Raw genomic sequence first — 21,670 nt, forward strand, 5'->3', positions numbered from 1 at the left:
GTCTCTACTGTCTTACTTTAAATTCTCAATGCTGACTAATTGTTGTACTCACTCAAAGGTTCTTGCATGCTTGTGTTCTTTGTCTTGTGTCTCTACTGTCTTACTTTAAATTCTCAATGCTGACTAATTGTTGTACTCACTCAAAGGTTCTTGCATGCTTGTGTTCTTTGTCTTGTGTCTCTACTGTCTTACTTTAAATTCTCAATGCTGACTAATTGTTGTACTCACTCAAAGGTTCTTGCATGCTTGTGTTCTTTGTCTTGTGTCTCTACTGTCTTACTTTAAATTCTCAATGCTGACTAATTGTTGTACTTACTCAAAGGTTCTTGCATGCTTGTGTTCTTTGTCTTGTGTCTCTACTGTCTTACTTTAAATTCTCAATGCTGACTAATTGTTGTACTCACTCAAAGGTTCTTGCATGCTTGTGTTCTTTGTCTTGTGTCTCTACTGTCTTACTTTAAATTCTCAATGCTGACTAATTGTTGTACTCACTCAAAGGTTCTTGCATGCTTGTGTTCTTTGTCTTGTGTCTCTACTGTCTTACTTTAAATTCTCAATGCTGACTAATTGTTGTACTTACTCAAAGGTTCTTGCATGCTTGTGTTCTTTGTCTTGTGTCTCTACTGTCTTACTTTAAATTCTCAATGCTGACTAATTGTTGTACTCACTCAAAGGTTCTTGCATGCTTGTGTTCTTTGTCTTGTGTCTCTACTGTCTTACTTTAAATTCTCAATGCTGACTAATTGTTGTACTCACTCAAAGGTTCTTGCATGCTTGTGTTCTTTGTCTTGTGTCTCTACTGTCTTACTTTAAATTCTCAATGCTGACTAATTGTTGTACTCACTCAAAGGTTCTTGCATGCTTGTGTTCTTTGTCTTGTGTCTCTACTGTCTTACTTTAAATTCTCAATGCTGACTAATTGTTGTACTTACTCAAAGGTTCTTGCATGCTTGTGTTCTTTGTCTTGTGTCTCTACTGTCTTACTTTAAATTCTCAATGCTGACTAATTGTTGTACTCACTCAAAGGTTCTTGCATGCTTGTGTTCTTTGTCTTGTGTCTCTACTGTATTACTTTAAATTCTCAATGCTGACTAATTGTTGTACTCACTCAAAGGTTCTTGCATGCTTGTGTTCTTTGTCTTGTGTCTCTACTGTCTTACTTTAAATTCTCAATGCTGACTAATTGTTGTACTTACTCAAAGGTTCTTGCATGCTTGTGTTCTTTGTCTTGTGTCTCTACTGTCTTACTTTAAATTCTCAATGCTGACTAATTGTTGTACTCACTCAAAGGTTCTTGCATGCTTGTGTTCTTTGTCTTGTGTCTCTACTGTCTTACTTTAAATTCTCAATGCTGACTAATTGTTGTACTCACTCAAAGGTTCTTGCATGCTTGTGTTCTTTGTCTTGTGTCTCTACTGTCTTACTTTAAATTCTCAATGCTGACTAATTGTTGTACTCACTCAAAGGTTCTTGCATGCTTGTGTTCTTTGTCTTGTGTCTCTACTGTCTTACTTTAAATTCTCAATGCTGACTAATTGTTGTACTTACTCAAAGGTTCTTGCATGCTTGTGTTCTTTGTCTTGTGTCTCTACTGTCTTACTTTAAATTCTCAATGCTGACTAATTGTTGTACTCACTCAAAGGTTCTTGCATGCTTGTGTTCTTTGTCTTGTGTCTCTACTGTCTTACTTTAAATTCTCAATGCTGACTAATTGTTGTACTCACTCAAAGGTTCTTGCATGCTTGTGTTCTTTGTCTTGTGTCTCTACTGTCTTACTTTAAATTCTCAATGCTGACTAATTGTTGTACTCACTCAAAGGTTCTTGCATGCTTGTGTTCTTTGTCTTGTGTCTCTACTGTCTTACTTTAAATTCTCAATGCTGACTAATTGTTGTACTTACTCAAAGGTTCTTGCATGCTTGTGTTCTTTGTCTTGTGTCTCTACTGTCTTACTTTAAATTCTCAATGCTGACTAATTGTTGTACTCACTCAAAGGTTCTTGCATGCTTGTGTTCTTTGTCTTGTGTCTCTACTGTCTTACTTTAAATTCTCAATGCTGACTAATTGTTGTACTCACTCAAAGGTTCTTGCATGCTTGTGTTCTTTGTCTTGTGTCTCTACTGTCTTACTTTAAATTCTCAATGCTGACTAATTGTTGTACTCACTCAAAGGTTCTTGCATGCTTGTGTTCTTTGTCTCTACTGTCTTACTTTAAATTCTCAATGCTGACTAATTGTTGTACTCACTCAAAGGTTCTTGCATGCTTGTGTTCTTTGTCTTGTGTCTCTACTGTCTTACTTTAAATTCTCAATGCTGACTAATTGTTGTACTTACTCAAAGGTTCTTGCATGCTTGTGTTCTTTGTCTTGTGTCTCTACTGTCTTACTTTAAATTCTCAATGCTGACTAATTGTTGTACTCACTCAAAGGTTCTTGCATGCTTGTGTTCTTTGTCTTGTGTCTCTACTGTCTTACTTTAAATTCTCAATGCTGACTAATTGTTGTACTCACTCAAAGGTTCTTGCATGCTTGTGTTCTTTGTCTTGTGTCTCTACTGTCTTACTTTAAATTCTCAATGCTGACTAATTGTTGTACTTACTCAAAGGTTCTTGCATGCTTGTGTTCTTTGTCTTGTGTCTCTTCTGTAGTAATATGTCTGAGTTCATGGTCCCGAGCTAGAAAGTAAACAAGATTGATTGACTTTATTTACTGGAAATATGACACTCGATCACTGCACATTGAAATGAGCTAACTCTGATTAGGAGCCAATAATAGCATTACAAATACAAAAACAACACGCTAACGTACATAAGATTCAGTTATACTGGAAAATCTAATGGTTTTTAGATCTGTCTTCTTAAAACTACTAAAGATTTAGAATAGTTTAGAATGTATATCCAAGTAAGGAATGGTGATGGTGACAGACTTGTCAGCCAAGTTTCCACTTGCATAAGATGAAGAAACAGTCCAGATTTCACTTTGTGATTATAATCACTCAGTGAAATCTGGTTTATCCATTGCAAGAGATGAAGAAACAGTCCAGATTTCACTTTGTGATTATAATCACTCAGTGAAATCTGGTTTATCCATTGCAAGAGATGAAGAAACAGTCCAGAGTTCGCCTTGTGATTATAATCACTCAGTGAAGTCCAGATTTCACCTTGTGATTATAATCACTCAGTGAAATCTGGTTTATCCATTGCATGAGATGAAGAAACAGTCCAGATTTCACTTTGTGGTTATAATCACTCAGTGAAATCTGGTTTATCCATTGCAAGAGATGAAGAAACAGTCCAGATTTCACTTTGTGATTATAATCACTCAGTGAAATCTGGTCTATCCATTGCAAGAGATGAAGAAACAGTCCAGATTTCACCTTGTGAATATAATCACTCAGTGAAATCTGGTTTATCCATTGCAAGAGATGAAGAAACAGTCCAGATTTTATAACTTTGTGATTTGAAATTACTCAGTGAAATCTGGTTTATCCATTGCATGAGATGAAGAAACAGTCCAGATTTCACCTTGTGATTTTATAGTGCACCATTGATGCATCCAATTTTAATATACTATCGGTCATGACATTTACCATCTTACATGCACATCAATAACATACATTATGTACAATCAGACAGAACCCAATACATCATTACACATTATTTTGGGTGTGTAGATGCTCGATGCAATGATTAATTTTACCTTGGAAGAACTCTTGTCTTTCAATCCTCTTCTTGGGAGGCACAACAACTCTTGACGACTCTTGTCCTTTTTTCATTATTTGATATCTTTCCAAAGGATCTAGAAGGAGACACACATTTTAATTTAGAACGATAAAAGTAAGAAACAAATTGCAGTGATGTAAGAAGGTACCGTAATTTCCAGCGGATAAGACGCTTGACGGACAGATACAGTACCCCAAATTACAAAAAAAAAACTTCATGTCCAGCGTACATGTACAAGGAGCCCTGCCGAACAAGACGTACAATGTCAACAAACGTAGGCTTTTTATTTCTGTAGTAGAACCGCATTCACTGCTTGTACATCAACACATACGGGGGTCACTGTGATGTTATAAGAACACAATAACCTAAAGGGATAGTAATTTGGGTATCACAATGATAGATTTTGAAAGGTTTTTATTGTCACACTATGAGCGTGCAGACACAAGCGTTTTCCCACTGTTTCCCAATAAATGGACTGTAAGCTACAAGAACCAGCGAACGCTAGAGGGCACTTTGTGCAATCTTTGAAGACGGTATTTTTCTCTAAGATTGCGCAAGCATTTTGGAATTCAAACAATTCTTTAGAAATGTACAGAGTATGTAAAATGTGCAACTTAGTAAAAACCTCGAATCTGTCATCTATCCAGGCAGAAGTACGTTCTCTCCCTCTGCTGATGCTACATTTTACTCGCTCTCGCCACAGATTAGTTTTGCTTCAGTGCTTTCGTTAGTGGGAACATACTCGACAAGCTTTGCTTTATAAGGGCCCCCTCCAACTCCACACCTTGTGCTCTGTTTTGGTTTTTGCTTTGTTTTCCGTAATTTATATTTTGCCTTTGCTTGTAAATGGTGTATTATAGTATTACTTGTATTATCATTATTCCATTTGCTTGTATTACTTAATTCGTTATTCACTCCTAATTGTTTTGTTTATTTGTTTGGATTTGGGAATAAAGTGAATTGAATTGAACTGAATATAATGCGCTCCAACCATCACCTCTAAATGGTAGTCTCACTATTAATGCATTCAATAATTAAGCATATACAAAGATATGTGGCCATCGTATGTAGTAATTGTAGTCTGTATCAATATGAAACTATGTTAGTTGGAATAAAAACATGTTTTTTTCTGATTTGTACTAACCTTTTGTTTTTTTCCTATGACTTTTAGCTCCTTTAGTCAGTTTCTTGGCTCGTTTCATCATTAATTCTGCTGTAGTAGAATCTTTAAAACCCCTAGAAATTCAGATATCAAAGTCGATTAACATTAATGACAACATATCTATTATATTAAACAAATATTACAAGGTTTTAGGGTGACTAGTCGATACTAGCTTCCGGAGGTATTGGAAGTTGTATTGGAAGTTGACATTGACAAAAGCCGAGAGAACTAGTTTGCCAACTTCCAATACCGAGGGGAGCTCATATCGTCTAGTCAACAAAATAAACCATGTTATACTACATGTACATACATATTCAATTACCGAAACATGATTTGGAACAAGGGAAAATGACGATTGTGAAATACAATGCGCCATGATAAGTTTGTCAAGTATAGTAGCAACTGGGCTGCTCAATTGACTGCTCAATAGACTGAGCGTCTGAAAGCGCATGTCAAGTATAGTAGCAACTGGGCTGCTCAATTGACTGCTCAATAGACTGAGCGTCTCAAAGCGCATGTCAAGTATAGTAGCAACTGGGCTGCTCAATTGACTGCTCAATAGACTGAGCGTCTCAAAGCGCATGTCAAGTATAGTAGCAACTGGGCTGCTCAATTGACTGCTCAATAGACTGAGCGTCTCAAAGCGCATGTCAAGTATAGTAGCAACTGGGCTGCTCAATTGACTGCTCAATAGACTGAGCGTCTGAAAGCGCATGTCAAGTATAGTAGCAACTGGGCTGCTCAATTGACTGCTCAATAGACTGAGCGTCTCAAAGCGCATGTCAAGTATAGTAGCAACTGGGCTGCTCAATTGACTGCTCAATAGACTGAGCGTCTCAAAGCGCATGTCAAGTATAGTAGCAACTGGGCTGCTCAATTGACTGCTCAATAGACTGAGCGTCTCAAAGCGCATGTCAAGTATAGTAGCAACTGGGCTGCTCAATTGACTGCTCAATAGACTGAGCGTCTCAAAGCGCATGTCAAGTATAGTAGCAACTGGGCTGCTCAATTGACTGCTCAATAGACTGAGCGTCTCAAAGCGCATGTCAAGTATAGTAGCAACTGGGCTGCTCAATTGACTGCTCAATAGACTGAGCGTCTCAAAGCGCATGTCAAGTATAGTAGCAACTGGGCTGCTCAATTGACTGCTCAATAGACTGAGCGTCTGAAAACGCATGTCAAGTATAGTAGCAACTGGGCTGCTCAATTGACTGCTCAATAGACTGAGCGTCTGAAAGTGCATGTCAAGTATAGTAGCAACTGGGCTGCTCAATTGACTGCTCAATAGACTGAGCGTCTGAAAGCGCATGTCAAGTATAGTAGCAACTGGGCTGCTCAATTGACTGCTCAATAGACTGAGCGTCTGAAAGCGCATGTCAAGTATAGTAGCAACTGGGCTGCTCAATTGACTGCTCAATAGACTGAGCGTCTGAAAGCGCATGTCAAGTATAGTAGCAACTGGGCTGCTCAATTGACTGCTCAATAGACTGAGCGTCTGAAAGCGCATGTCAAGTATAGTAGCAACTGGGCTGCTCAATTGACTGCTCAATAGACTGAGCGTCTCAAAGCGCATGTCAAGTATAGTAGCAACTGGGCTGCTCAATTGACTGCTATATAGACTGAGCGTCTGAAAGCGGCCACTCAAATCAGCTCTGTGTTTGTTTGCTAATTTCTTAGTATATTGCTCTATTTGTGTTTTTATTCTTATACAACTGGATTTGTCACAACACCTGGAATCTACAGGACTTTCTCTGTGTATCCTGGAGTCATCTGAATTGTGAAAATAGTGTTTTTCTGTTGGAATTTTTCACTGTCTCAGTTGAGAATTCTGGTGTATAAAGCTTACACACACTTAGGTGGCTGCATCCTGTGCAGTCATCCACCTAGTCCATGGACATTGTTCGCCCATCTGGGGACAATAGAGGTAAGTATCCTTTTCATTCTCTCTCTGCTTGCTAGACCATTGTACTGTACTGACTCATCTGTGGTCAGCTTAGTCCCATCAGCATCAACTGTGTCTGGTGCTTGCATTCTGCCAAAGACACATCAAGGACTCATCCAGGGTCGTAAATATCTGAAATGCCCTATTTATTACTATGACAACTCCCTAGCCACTTTTCATTTGGAAATTGTGATTTTTTGTGACATTGCTGTAAATCCCGGCCCTGAAGGTGTCAATAACTCAAACTCAGCAGAAGCTAGTCCAAACTCTGCAAATTCCTACTCACGAAACAAGCTTCTCAGTCTCCGTTGTGCTCCATCCACACGTGCTACAACTCTGCTGCCTTCCTGTATATTATCATTACAGAACCTTGGCCTTTTTGTAAATCCCAGCACTGTTTACCGACCTACACATCGTGGTAAAAAAGCTGGTCGCCGTAGAACTGTTCATAAACCCCCTGTACCCGAAGTTACACTCCCATCTGTTCCAGTACCAGTGACTCCAGCCGAATCTCAACTCGGCCTTTGTGTTCTGAACACACAGTCCATCTGTAACAAGTATGACGATTTTGCTGATTTTGTTCTGCAAAAAGATCTGGACCTTGTTGCCATTTCAGAAATGTGGCTGAGACCAGACTACAACTTAACATGTCGTCAGTGTACCCCTGCTGGCTACTACTTTCATCACATCCCAAGACCTCACAAGACTGGTGGAGGAGTTGCAGTACTGTACATACCGGTATCTACTTTATCCGTCTCTGTGAAAAGTAATGACGTCCAGTACACAGTTTTTGAATCTCTTCATGCTGAAGTTTCCGGAAAATCTAAATCTGTTCGCCTTGTCATTGTTTACAGACCTGAAAGAGATTCAAACGGCCAACATGTGACTTTCTCAAGTTTTCTAAGGGAGTTTGAGAATTTGATTTTGGAAAATCTGCTTCATCCATCGGAAATCATCATCACCGGCAACTTTAACATTCATGTTGATGACATCCACAACACCAATGCAAACCAGTTTAAGCATCTACTTCAGGCTTTTGGTCTTACCCAGCATATCAAGGAGCCGACTCATCGTCTCTGTCATTGCCTGGACCTTGTCATAACTCTTGACATCACCCCACCTATTGTCTCAAACTTTGTTATTCTACCTGGATTATCAGACCATTATGCAGTCATGTGTAACTTGAGTCTGTGCAAGCCCAAAGTCCCAACCGTTCTTATAAAGAGCCGACAATGGAAACATGTGAATCCTCCCGAAGTGTTCCGCGACATAGGCACCCATGTAGCCAATCTAGAATTTGATCAAGACTGCTTGGATTTCTATGTCAGCCAATATGAAAGTACAGTCAGTGACATCTTGGTTAAATACGCACCTTGGAAAACGAGATCAGTCAAGGTCTGAACTGAAGTCTCCTGGTTCAATGATGATATTCGTACAGTGAGAAAGATTTGTCGTTAACTGGAGCGGAAGTGGCGGAAATATGGCAAATTGGCAATACAACGACAAGAATATCGCAACCAATGTAAAGTAGTTAGGAATTTGCTCAACCAGGCAAAGATCATCCATTGTTCATCTCAAGTACAAGAATCCTCAGGTGATCAAAAGAAGCTCTTCAAGATAATTGGTAAGTTGTTGCTCAAACCCAAAACCCCTGTCCTTCCATCCACTTACAATGACCAGGACTTAGCAAATGAGTTCCAGAAATTCTTTGTCACCAAGATTTCAGACATCCGCTCATCATTTTCACCAGTCCCTTACAACGTGCCGCAGACACTGCCACATCTTCAACCAGAGTGTAGACTTTCTGTGTTTGAGCCTGCCACTGTTGCTGAGATTCAAAGGGTTATTATGAAATCTCCTTCAAAATCCTGTGAGCTGGATCCAGTGTCAACATCCATGATAAAGCAAAACATTGATATAGTTGTACCCTACATCACTAAGCTTGTAAACGAATCTCTCAGTTCCAGTTGTTTTCCCGATAGCCTCAAAGTTTCCTACATCAGGCCGCTCATCAAGAAACCAAACCTGGACAAGGAGATATTCAAAAACTACAGACCGGTTGCAAACTTCAAATATCTTGGAAAAGTCATCGAGTAGTTTCATCACGTATTTCTGATCACATTCATACTTTCAACCTGTCCGACGTGTTCCAGTCAGCATACAAGCCTTTCAATGGGACCTAGGCTGCACTAGTCCGTGTGAGCAACGATATTCTCTCTGCAATGGACAATGGTAACCTTACAGCACTAGTCCTGCTAGACTTGAGTGCTGCTTTTGACACTGTTGATCACAACATCCTTCTCTCTCGGCTCCAGAATAACCTTGGCATAGAGGACACAGCCCTAGCATGGTGCAAATCGTATCTCTACAATAGAACTCAACATGTATGTATTGGCACCGAGTACGGACCCTGTTGTTTTGAACTACTCTGTGCCACAGGGGACTGCACTCGGCCCGCAGTGGTTTACGCTGGTCACTTTACTGATTCGTGACATCATCCTGAAATTTAATCTGAGTTACCATGTGTATGCAGACGACACTCAGCTATACATCACTTCCAATACCGAGGATGCAAGTTGCACCATAATCTTATTGTTGTTATCTACATACTAACAGATCACTGCATTAAAAACAGTCACTGCATTTAAAAACATTACTTCTATACGTAGTTCAAGGAACCTTTTTAGTAATTTGATTGGGGTAAACATCCTTACATCAAAATTTACCCTCTAAAACCCTTTAAGTGATGTTGTTCATTTAACTTGTTGTAGTGTGTATTAATATGTTCCTACCATTCCTGTGTAATCTGGTCTTGTTTGTGACTCTTGTTGGATCTTGGAGTATCATTCAGAGTGTGTATTGGAGGGATAGGTGGTTTGCTGACTAGTGTAGGTCTAGTATCTGGTGATGCACACCATGCTTGTCTAGCTGAGGGTGGTTCAGGAGCTAGCTTGGGTACACTATGTGTATTAGGAACCAGTGGATGAATTCTTGGAATAGATGGCATCTCTGATGGCAACCACTCAATGTCCATCTTAGCCTGCAACAATCAAAGTAGAAATTACAATCAAAGACCATCATTCCCATTTCAGCATAGTCTCATTTTGCATATAAACCTTATTTGCAAATTACATAAAGAAGACAACGATTGTTCTGGTAGACTTGATGTGTTTTGACAGTGTACATGTACTTAAATCATTGTCAATGCACATTGGCTGAAACATTGTACTTATAACATATTGCTATGGATATTTTGATTTTCAAGAATTTTGTAGTCTTTGTTTTGAGTTTTTTTGTTCATTGTTGATACTTGTGAGACTTGCTGTCTGTACTGACAAAGTGACTTTTATTGTGAACTCACCCTTTGCTCAGTAATTAAGATTGAAACACATCTTAATATTAATCTTTGTGAAATCCAGCCCAGATGCTTTCTTACCACTTAAGCCCAAGATTATTTTACTGTCACTTCAAGTGGGCTTCACGATTTAGGTTTGAATCATCTCTTTAAATACAAGGAAGTTACAATTGATCAATTGCAAGTTTAGAATGTTTCAAACTTTTCCCTTAATACTTGATTCATCTGTACATCAAGGGTAAAATCAATAGATGAAATAAAGCTTCTACAACTAACCTGGGCCAAGTCCCATGACATTGGGTCTATCTCATCATATAACATGTCATCCTCCTCATCCTCATTATAACGTGCAGCTTGTCTTGCTACAGCAAGTCTCTTCCGCACTCTGTAACCTCTCCACAATGCCTGCAACAGAATACAATATTATTGCAATCATTATATGGCGCTACCATCCACAGCTAGGCTCAATACACATTGCAATCATTATGCCATGATGCAACCATCCACAGCTAGGCTCAATACACATTGCAATCATTATGCCATGATGCAACCATCCACAGCTAAGCTCAATACACATTGCAATCATTATACCATGATGCTACCATCCACAGCTAGGCTCAATACACATTGCAATCATCATACCTGTATATGTGACGCTGCCATCCGTAGCGTGGTATGTTTGTCAATATCTCGTCTCACAATGAAACCTCTCCATCTTGACTGAATTCTTACTGCAGCCTTCCTGGAAAGGAAAACAAAACAAAACAACATTCAAGTTTGTCTTATATAGTAAATGAATGACCTAACAATAAGAATCCATGGTGAACTCGCCGCAAAGAGGGCTGCCAAATTTTCCTGCTGACATGTGAAATACGTTTACACCTTAGCAAATATTTCTGCTTCAGTAAGCACAAAAATGTGCTTACCTTTAAACAGCGCAATGAAATTGTGTGCTAGTATTGAATAAAGTATACCTTTGGAGTTGTAGTTGCGTGTCTGTTTCATGATGGTCATCCCTTAATATTAGGTCATTGTTAGTAACTGGTGACTGATGTACTGGAGTCACTCCACTTTGATGCAGATGAACATTGACTGATGAAGGTGTATTTGCTGCTACACATTCATTAAATGATGAGATAACATCCCTTGAATCCAGCATATTACCCGACTCCTGCATACGACGATGTTGTAAAGCCTGTGTCAGACTACATTCCATATAGGACGACATGATAGAACATCTCTCTACCAGGTTCCTTGACAGATCTCCATCATGTGACCTATCAGATACATGAGATAATGGCATGTCAAGGAAACATGCAAGAAGTTTAGATCAATCAAAGATTATTGATTGCAAAGAAATCCCCTTTCATTAATATAAACGCAGTATTAAACATTTTGGCTCTACACAATATGTGCGCTTAAAAAATTAAGAAAAAAATTACTATAAATACAATAACTTTGACTTAAGACATTTTAATGATTGGAAAGTGAACAATGGATATTTTAAAAAGACATCATCAAAATAGCAAAAAGAATAAATGTTTATTTTGATTATGAATGCACCTACTTTTGGTATAAAGTGTGAAGTTGGTCTTGGGCTTGTAGTTGTGACCTACACATTATTTCATAAGCATTTCTACATGGTTGCAGTGGTGAATGCACAGCAATAACTTCAGTATCCAATATCTGTAACCATGGTAGCCTCTTCAGCACTTGCCCCCTGAAAATACAACATATTTGAATGTCAAACCTGTAGGCTGTTTCAATCCTGTAACTGAATCAGTCAATTAGAAAAACAGACTATTCTCAATTCTGGTTCTTATAACAAGAAAGATTGAACTTTTCCGTAATAGACTGTGCAAGTCTTGCAGGTATCAAAAACTGGGGAAAAAAACTAAAATGAAATTCAAAATTCTTGAAAAACACGCATAGCAAGTTGTTTTAGGTAAGGCAACAAAAGGGTAGCAAAGCGATCTCAGCGGCCATTTAAAACCGGCAGGGTCGTTGTCGTGTGATTAAGGAGCGAGCCGAAGGCAAGGGCTTTTATCCCATGGCCAAGACCCTGCAAGGTTTTAAGCAGCCGTTTAAGAATGAGTCACTCCTCTTTTTTTCCCATTTATAAATGCCCTTTTGTTAAAAAACGAAACAATTTCAACTATAGACACTTTGACACAATGCTCTGTTGCTTTCACCATGTCAAATCCAACCTGAGAACAATCCTTTCAACAAAGTTGCAGCTAAATGAATTTCTTTGTGTTTATCATACAATGTGTTTGAGGCACTGTATAATTGGTACTTCTTTGTGTTTAACATACAATGTGTTTGAAGCACTGTATACTTGGTACTTCTTTTAGTTTATCATACAATGTGTTTGAAGCATTGTATACTTGGTACTTCTTTTAGTTTATCATACAATGTGTTTGAAGCACTGTATACTTGGTACTTCTTTGTGTTTATCATACAATGTGTTTGAAGCATTGTATACTTGGTACTTCTTAGTGTTTAACATACAATGTGTTTGAAGCATTGTATACTTGGTACTTCTTTTAGTTTATCATACAATGTGTTTGAAGCACTGTATACTTGGTACTTCTTTGTGTTTATCATACAATGTGTTTGAAGCATTGTATACTTGGTACTTCCGAGTGTTTATCATACAATATGTTTGAAGCTTTGTATACTTGGTACTTCTTTTAGTTTATCATACAATGTGTTTGAAGCACTGTATACTTGGTACTTCTTTGTGTTTAACATAAAATGTGTTTGAAGCACTGAATACTTGGTACTTCTTTGTGTTTAACATACAATGTGTTTGAAGCACTGTATACTTGGTACTTCTTTTAGTTTATCATACAATGTGTTTGAAGCATTGTATACTTGGTACTTCTTTTAGTTTATCATACAATGTGTTTGAAGCACTGTATACTTGGTACTTCTTTGTGTTTATCATACAATGTGTTTGAAGCATTGTATACTTGGTACTTCTTAGTGTTTAACATACAATGTGTTTGAAGCATTGTATACTTGGTACTTCTTTTAGTTTATCATACAATGTGTTTGAAGCACTGTATACTTGGTACTTCTTTGTGTTTATCATACAATGTGTTTGAAGCATTGTATACTTGGTACTTCCGAGTGTTTATCATACAATATGTTTGAAGCTTTGTATACTTGGTACTTCTTTTAGTTTATCATACAATGTGTTTGAAGCACTGTATACTTGGTACTTCTTTGTGTTTAACATAAAATGTGTTTGAAGCACTGAATACTTGGTACTTTCTCAAAGTCATGAAAAAGAAATCTACATGCATATTACTGTGGTAGTAAACAACCTTAGCCATTCACAACAATGATGTAAACAACCTTAGCCATTCACAACAATGATGACAACCTTAGCCATTCACAACAATGATGACAACCTTAGCCATTCACAACAATGATGACAACCTTAGCCATTCACAACAATGATGTAAAATGTGCATCAGGGATAAAACACAAACAATCTTCTTCATTTCATTCAATACATACAAAAACAAACCTAAAAGCCTCTTACCTGTACTGATCGTCTTGAGTAACTGGGTTACCCTCGAGACATAAATCTTCTAGATGGATACAACGATTCAATCCACTCAAAACTGTGTCAATGTCTAAAAGCAAGACAAATAAGACAACTATGCATTAGTTCTACATGTATTTGGTGTTTTCAAGAGTCTTTTTTGTGATAATTACTTAATGTTGAAATGTGAAAATGACAAAAGAGGTACATTGCCAGCAACATTTAAGATATTGTTCAGCTAAGATTGACTTGTTAAGTTAAAAACCTGCTACAAGAAGATACATGCAAACACATTTTCTGAATTTACTTCATTTTATACATTCTATACTTTACCAGACGTCTCAATTTTCTGTTCTTATGAAATCTTATTTGTTTGGAAGTTTATTTTATAGTATTTTCATAAAACGTGACACTTAAAAGGATTATTGATCACCATAAATAAAGGCTGCTTTAATTCCCTAATACCTAAATGTAGATTTGAGAGTTTACCGGTTATGCAGTTGTTACTCATGTCCAATGTCTTCAACATCAAGCAAAATTTCACATCAGCCACATTGACTAGACTGAAATGAAATGCAACAAATTAATCAATAGTAAAATAGAAACTTGTACACTTTCTTTAAATTCTAGATTATGACTTGTTACTCCAACATTGTTAAGTTATTATAGGTAGGACCATTCAGTGGTTGATCTGCAAGCCTCTCTGTTTGGCATGAGAGTTGATCAGTTTAACATCATCACTTAGCAACATTGTTAAGTTATTATAGGTAGGACCATTCAGTGGTTGATCTGCAAGCCTCTCTGTTTGGCATGAGAGTTGATCAGTTTAGCATCATCACTTAGCATCATTATTTGTTATGCTCTGTTTTAATGACCGAGTTGCCTGATATTGGCTTGATGCATATATCAATGCATATATCAAATGTTCAAGTCAAACTAACATCCTGAATTATTCCGCCAACAAAGCCAGTGAGAATGAGAGAGATGATGACTACAGTTCAGTATTTAGTGATTTCCTTTTCAATCTTGGGCCAACAACAATTAGCCAATCACATCCACATCCCAGCCAAATCTTTCATGTCTTCATGTAAAAGTCTTGTGAGTAACCTTTAATTCTCACTCATTGAATCCTATGCTTGATGTGGCTACCTCTGATACCTCACCTACCATAAAGCTACAGACAGTTACTACATGTACACTGGACCTTCAATAATCAACTGTTTTACTTTGTAGTTACAATGTCAATTTTAAATGCAAGTTTGAATGTTGAATATCACGGAATTTCTTTAAAGGAGCATGTTGATCGGACGAGTTGGTCTATTAAAATCGTTTGAAACCATTTGTTATGAAATGCATATGGATGGAAAGATGTTTTAAAAGTAGAATATAATGATCCACACAAGTATCACTCAAAATTGCACGGTTGTCCTTTAACATTGCGAACTATCAAGGTCGGCCCGTTATGGGAGTCAAAGCTTTGACAATTCCATAAACAGCCGACAGTGTTAGTCGACGAGGTAAAAAGAAAACCACGCAATTTCGAGGCATGCTTTTACAATATCTTTCTAACCATATGCATTTTATAACAAACGGTTACAGAACGCTTTTCAAAGACCAACTCGACCGATGCAACGCAATGTGTTCCTTTAACCATGGTTACCAAGCAATTTGGATGCTTTAACCATGGTTACCAAGCAATTTGGATGCTAATTATCATGCATTGACATATTTTGACATTCCAAAACCATTTTTTGGGGGGCTGTAATACATGTACAAGCCTGTTTGTTGATTTGTTTTGCAGATTTTCCAAGTTTACTTTTAGTTGTCCATTTAAACCTTGCAAGGTCATGGTAAAGGACCTTGCCTTGGGCTTGGTCCTTAATTGCATGATCAGGACCCTGCCAGTTTTAAACAGCTGCTTAAGACAGAGTCACTTCTCTTTTATTCACTTCCTTAGTCAAGTTAGATCCTAACTGGATTGATGCTAGGTTTAATCTGGGTTAAAATAACTGAACTAATGTTTTAGCAAATTGAACCTTCGTTGAGTTGAACTAAACCTGGAATGAGATTAATCTCCACTAAAGATAATGTTTGGACGAGTTCAATTAATCTTAGTTGAAGTGAAACAACCTGAAAGAGGAGCTTACCCATTTTGAGCCAGATGGAGATGTTGTAGTAGGGGCAACCAAGCATCTGATAATATTGCTACACTGCTTATGCTGTTATCATTAAGCTGCAACTCACGAAGTAACACAAGATTATCAACTGGTGGCATCTGAACATGAAGTTGAAAACAAATTGTTCATTACCACTGACATTTAACTATTAATTATCAATTTCCTTGGTTTTGTTTTAATGTGGTAACCAATAGAAATACAATTCAATACATAATATAACTGAATAGGTCAATCAATATTAACTGTGTTTAGTCATTGCTTCCCTGTTTTTAACATGAAGGGATAGTTTGTATACTTGTATCATGTAGTACAATGCAGCATACCTCAACGAGACAGTTACTTTGTATATTGAGCCTTTGTAACAAACAGCATGTCTCAAGTTCTTGCACTGCTGATAGATGGTTATGTGAGAGGTTGAGATCCTGTAGACACACTAAGTTACCAAGTCCCTTGATGCTAACCAGTTGATTATGTCCAAGATCTAAATGAGTTAAACTTGACAGACACTTCAACCCATCTGGAATTCAACAGCAATGGAAAACAGTTACAATTGATTATCTGCAACATCATGGCAATGAAATTTTAATTAACATACCATTGTATACACTTTGAGATCACATAAAATAAAGAGTCAATGTCAATTCCTTCAAGTATGCTTATTTGTTCTCACCATTGACAGAATAAAGTGATTACCTAACCATTCAGGTTCGGCTGATGTTATTTTTTTAACATGATGTTGACATGTGCAATTCAGTTTTTAACTGTGAGACATGTTTTAATAAACCATTTTTGAATTGAATTGAATTGAACTCAATTCAAACCACAGAGGGCCACAGGTTCTGTTGCCCTGGTCTTGGTCTTGGTCTTGGTGCCCCTTAAAATGCTTCCTATAGGCTTAAAGGTTTTGTAGTGGAAGTGCTATTGTAAAGAGACAATGGCCTTGCCCTCTCAAAGATGAAATTCCAGGCTTACATGCTATAAGTACAATGCTGTCTCTGAGATAACTGGATGTGCGATTACAGCAGACTTTATACTGGTAATATGGTGTGACAATTTATATGTTATACATGCACACGATTTAAGTCAATACAAGTACCTGTTCTAGTGATGCTGTTATGTGACAATTGTACATAGTAGAGTTGATTACAACCTTCCAATCCATGAACTGATGTTAGTTGATTGTCTCCTAGAAGCAGTTGAGTCAGCTTAGTCATGTCTCTGCAACATACATTCTCAACTTTGTTGTGCTTCATTGTGGGTAAATAGGATACAATAAGGTTAGTCTCTGCAACATACATTCTCAACTTTATTGTGCTTCATTGTAGGTAAATAGAATACAATAAGGTTAGTCTCTGCAACATACATTCTCAACTTTGTTGTGCTTCATTGTGGGTAAATAGGATACAATAAGGTTAGTCTCTGCAACATACATTCTCAACTTTGTTGTGCTTCCTTGTGGGTAAATAGGATACAATAAGGTTAGTCTCCGCAACATACATTCTCAACTTTGTTTTGCTTCATTGTGGGTAAATAGGATACAATAAGGTTAGTCTCTGCAACATACATTTTTAACTTTGTTGTGCTTCATTGTGGGTCAAAAAGATAAATCAAGGTTAGTCTTAAATTGAAACATTAGTTATCACCAATTAGTTCAACAAAACAATATCTTAAATCAAACAAATCTGGGTTGTTCAACTATCTCTCAAAAATCCATTCTTGAGATCATACTTTTAAAGGAATGTGAATTCTTCCAGGCTCCTCAAACTTATCTGGGGAGTGCAAACAACCAGTACTCCTAAAGATTTAAGGTCAAGGTCCACTGCAGAAGATGAACTAACAATGAGGCATTTATTTGCTTGTATCATGTAACAATTCAATCCTTCCAATCTAGTATGCATATGAATCAGACGTTCACTTGTGTTTAAACTAAACATCATTAAAAGTCAGAATGGGAGACTTTCTAGGACGATAGAGGGCAGCAGACTTACCGGGTAAATCCATTGTTCTCAGAATTATGCGCATGTTCAGAACTATGTAAACAATGGAAATTTACCCGGTATGTCTGCTGCCACCTAGCGTTGGAAAGTCTCCTATTCAGTTTCTTGTTCCAATCAAACGAGGCTTGAGTTTTAAAGGTACTTGCGATGTTGAAGTTTGCTAATAATTAATTTAGGATGTATTACTTGTCAAGCTCAAAAAAGAATCTATTGACAATTGCATTTGCGAGTGCTGGATACAACTCATTCCCGTCTGAATCAACAATTATTTCAATCTCAGTTTGACAAAAACAACATTCTACTTCATTTTGCAGGACCATAAACCCATTTAAATACTCACAGTCACTTCATCAAATGCTTAGCTTGCCAAATGGTGTAACTCAAAAGAAAGAGAACAGAGAATAAACATGAAAAACATGAAAAACAGCTGAGTGATTCTCACCTTTAGATTAATATAGGCTATATGATGATGTTCTTGTAGACCATGTAGATGTGTAACTCCACAATGAGTCATCTCTAGACACTGTAGATTAGTACATTGACCAAGGGATGTAAGAGAGCAGCCTGGTACATCATGTAGTATGATGGTAGTAACCTGAATCAATAACAATCATAATAATCATCAATTATCGTAATCACAATCATGTTAGCGATAATTAACAAACACCATCAAATGAAAGAAAATAAGAGTTGTTCATTATTATTCATTATTTATTATTATGTACCTTGTCTCAATGCTGAATTTTGAAGGTCCTATACATATCCAGTAAACAATCCTTTTACTCAAATTTAAAATACAACTTAAGTTATCGTTTGGATTCAAATGTTGTTGATTATTCAATTATGATATGCTTTTGACAGTCACTTGTCAAGTAGCCCTATACAGGACTCTTTCTCTGTACACAGATACAGAGTCCTAACTATTAAGGCCCATTTCTGGGGCGGAAAATTTTCAAAGCTTCATAACTCAAATCTTACCTGAAACAAGCCACTAATTTCAACAGATTCACATTCCAGAGCTGCCAACATTGGTTTTTGAAAATCAGGAAGATTTTATTTTTAAGTCAGAAAGACTCAATCTCAGCACGCGTCACAACTATTTTTGCAGACATAAAAACCAATATTCATGTACAGACATATACATTTGAAATATTACTAAAGAATATTGCTGTTTATGTTTTAAATGTTTTGCACATGTTTCTAGTTTTGAAGCACTGACCTACCTTCCTATCCTATTGTTGCCTAGGACTAGGTGAGGAAGGGGTGGATGAACCTGAAACTGAAGTGGATGGTTCTCCACGATCCTTAGCTTGTTGCTGCAGTGACTGGTATGTTCATCCTTTGATGATTTCTTTATACAAGGCCATTCTTTGTGGTAGTCTTCTTTGTATTTTTGAGCGTATTTAATTTTCTTCAGCGACATACCAGTTGCTCTGCTGGGCGGCGCCATTTTGCTTTACATTCCCAACCACGTTCCCAGTGGTGTACGATGTTAGCAGCGTCATTTGCTCGATCGTGGGCAGTGCGTCATAACGATCCCACACGAGTATAACGCCACTGTAAGTGCAATCATCTATTCCAGGGGTTAGTGACGAGAGGTATCGATATAGCGCACTACCCATGGTGGCGAGGTTGATCAGTGCCAAACATAGCATGCACATGTATGGATGCGCAGAAGACGAAACTACGGTTAGAACAACTTTTTCTGCGCATCTATTCAATTAAATATGCATGCGCGCAAACGTTATACACACACGGGCCACGGCGGAGGGCTAGGAAATTCGTAAATTTTATTATTTTTTCATTAACAGGTTGGGGATCCGGGAGATTTTGACTGCTTGCGGGATGACGGAAGATTGCCGTCATGCCGTCAAATACGGGAGTCTTCCGCTTCCGCAAAATCCGGAAGAGTTGGCAGCTCTCATTCCATGGCGGCATACATTTTTTTGCGGTGGGTTTTGATTGTCATATATTCTTCACAAATCTGTCATTTTCGTGAGATAATGCAACGTGAAAAAATTCCCGTTTTGATCGTTTTCTCACAGTGTTGTCTGCTGCCGTGCGTACGCGTATACATTCGCGTGCAAGACGCAAGACGCATGAATTCTGGGTATTCTCCGTATCTTGACTGCACAGCGTTTAACACGCAAATACAACGCAAGATTTGCTTGTCGTGCATCTTGCGTACGCACGTCAGACTGTGAGAGTACGAACGAAAATTTAAATTTCTTAACTTTGGGAGCTGCATTATTTCATGAAAATGACGGATTTGTGAAGAATATATGACGATCAAAACCCACCGCAGAAAAATATATGCTGCCATGGAATGTGAATCTATTGAAATTAGTGGCTTGTTGCAGGTAAGATTTGAGTTATGAAGCTGTGAAAATTTTCCGCCCCAGAAATGGACCCTGATATCCAGGACGTCACTGTAGTACAAAACGAAAATGTAAGGCCGCCAGGGCTACTTGTCAAGCAAACTTGTTCTCATTGCAAACCTATTGCATATAGAGACTACAATGCATATTGCATGACAATAATTGGTCCATATTTGCTGGCACAACACAACCAGCTGTAGCCACTTCTATATTCCTTATACATTGTACCACTTATCTTCACTTGGTTTCTGTAGCCACACAAAGAAATTGTTTTTAAAAATGTAATTGGTTTTTAGAAGAGTATATTATATTAAAAAAAAATTGTTTTCAATAATAAAACCCCCAATCAACCAACTTGTGAATTCAAACAGGGTGTTTGTTCATAGATCTTTAGCACCTTGCGAGTCTCACACATATTTTAACAACATTGGGAGCATTTTGCTTTTAAAACACAAGAAGGAAACAAACTCGTCACTTTTATGGGTCTCAATGTTTGAAAACCTGTGAGACTTCCACAATCCATTTCAATTGCTGGCGAAAACTTAAAATTCTCTCTGCTTTCAAATTGAAATTAATCAAATAATTCTCAAGAGAGGCAAATCTGATGTGAGTGTATTTACCTGTGCCAGTGGCGTCTTTGGTTGTGAGGATGACAATAACTGTGCAACAGTAAGATCAGGAAACTTCTTCAAACCATGGGACTTCCTCAACACCTTCCTTGCTTCATCATACTTCATTGAACTCATTAAAGAACTGTACATTAATAATATAACCAATGAAAGAAGACTTTACTATTATGTAATCCTACCATAGTTATTCACCTTCACCCTTTATATGTAATAGAGAGAGAAGTATGCATTTCTGTGGGTGCGTTCTATTAGCTTCCCCATGTCGACCCCGCTGTGCTCACTCTGGTGAGCCCCTGACAAGAGCTAATCGAATTATCACAAACGTCTCTCGTGGTGATGTCATGCCCCTCCGGCCAGCCCCCAGAGTGACCTGTACCACAATCAGGGCACTTGGGGCTGACCCGGGTGAGCCCCTGGAATGACGTCAAAGCTATTCGAAACCACCGTGGGCAGGACCGGGGCTAATCGAAGGCACCCTGTATAATCCTCACCATCACGGAAACAGTCAAATGTAATTGTGCTGATTTTAACAGACTTTTTACATTAAAAATTATTAGAAGTTATGTTTTGTTTGACAAATATGCATTGTGTTAACATGGAAATACACCTGGAAATGTCAATTAGGAACTGAAAACTAGCACCAGGACCTCAGTCCACCACCACCCTCCTTTTAAGCATGACATCATGTCTATAACGGTGTCCGTCATTATTACCTCTTACTAATCTGTTTCACTCCTTGCATGGTTAGGCAAGG

The 21,670-nt window shown here is 37.8% G+C and overlaps 1 protein-coding gene across 2 annotated transcripts in view; it reads right to left on the minus strand.

The window, feature by feature from the left end:
- The window catches only part of LOC117305175 (leucine-rich repeat and IQ domain-containing protein 1-like), a 46,820-nt gene that overhangs the window by 5,581 nt on the left and 19,569 nt on the right, over nucleotides 1-21,670 (minus strand). For both annotated transcript variants that reach the window (XM_033789980.1, XM_033789979.1), the window contains exons 11-25: nucleotides 20,908-21,040; nucleotides 18,352-18,504; nucleotides 17,009-17,159; nucleotides 16,236-16,429; nucleotides 15,883-16,010; nucleotides 14,225-14,298; nucleotides 13,733-13,826; nucleotides 11,747-11,899; nucleotides 11,154-11,456; nucleotides 10,822-10,921; nucleotides 10,456-10,584; nucleotides 9,617-9,864; nucleotides 4,865-4,956; nucleotides 3,698-3,796; nucleotides 2,598-2,673 (exon numbers count right to left, since the gene is read on the minus strand). In XM_033789980.1, the coding sequence (XP_033645871.1) occupies nucleotides 2,598-2,673; nucleotides 3,698-3,796; nucleotides 4,865-4,956; nucleotides 9,617-9,864; nucleotides 10,456-10,584; nucleotides 10,822-10,921; nucleotides 11,154-11,456; nucleotides 11,747-11,899; nucleotides 13,733-13,826; nucleotides 14,225-14,298; nucleotides 15,883-16,010; nucleotides 16,236-16,429; nucleotides 17,009-17,159; nucleotides 18,352-18,504; nucleotides 20,908-21,040 (2,127 nt within the window). The remainder of the gene's footprint in view (nucleotides 1-2,597; nucleotides 2,674-3,697; nucleotides 3,797-4,864; nucleotides 4,957-9,616; nucleotides 9,865-10,455; nucleotides 10,585-10,821; nucleotides 10,922-11,153; nucleotides 11,457-11,746; nucleotides 11,900-13,732; nucleotides 13,827-14,224; nucleotides 14,299-15,882; nucleotides 16,011-16,235; nucleotides 16,430-17,008; nucleotides 17,160-18,351; nucleotides 18,505-20,907; nucleotides 21,041-21,670) is intronic.

Source organism: Asterias rubens, chromosome 22, assembly GCF_902459465.1.
Source record: "Asterias rubens chromosome 22, eAstRub1.3, whole genome shotgun sequence".
Classification (NCBI taxonomy): domain Eukaryota; kingdom Metazoa; phylum Echinodermata; class Asteroidea; order Forcipulatida; family Asteriidae; genus Asterias; species Asterias rubens.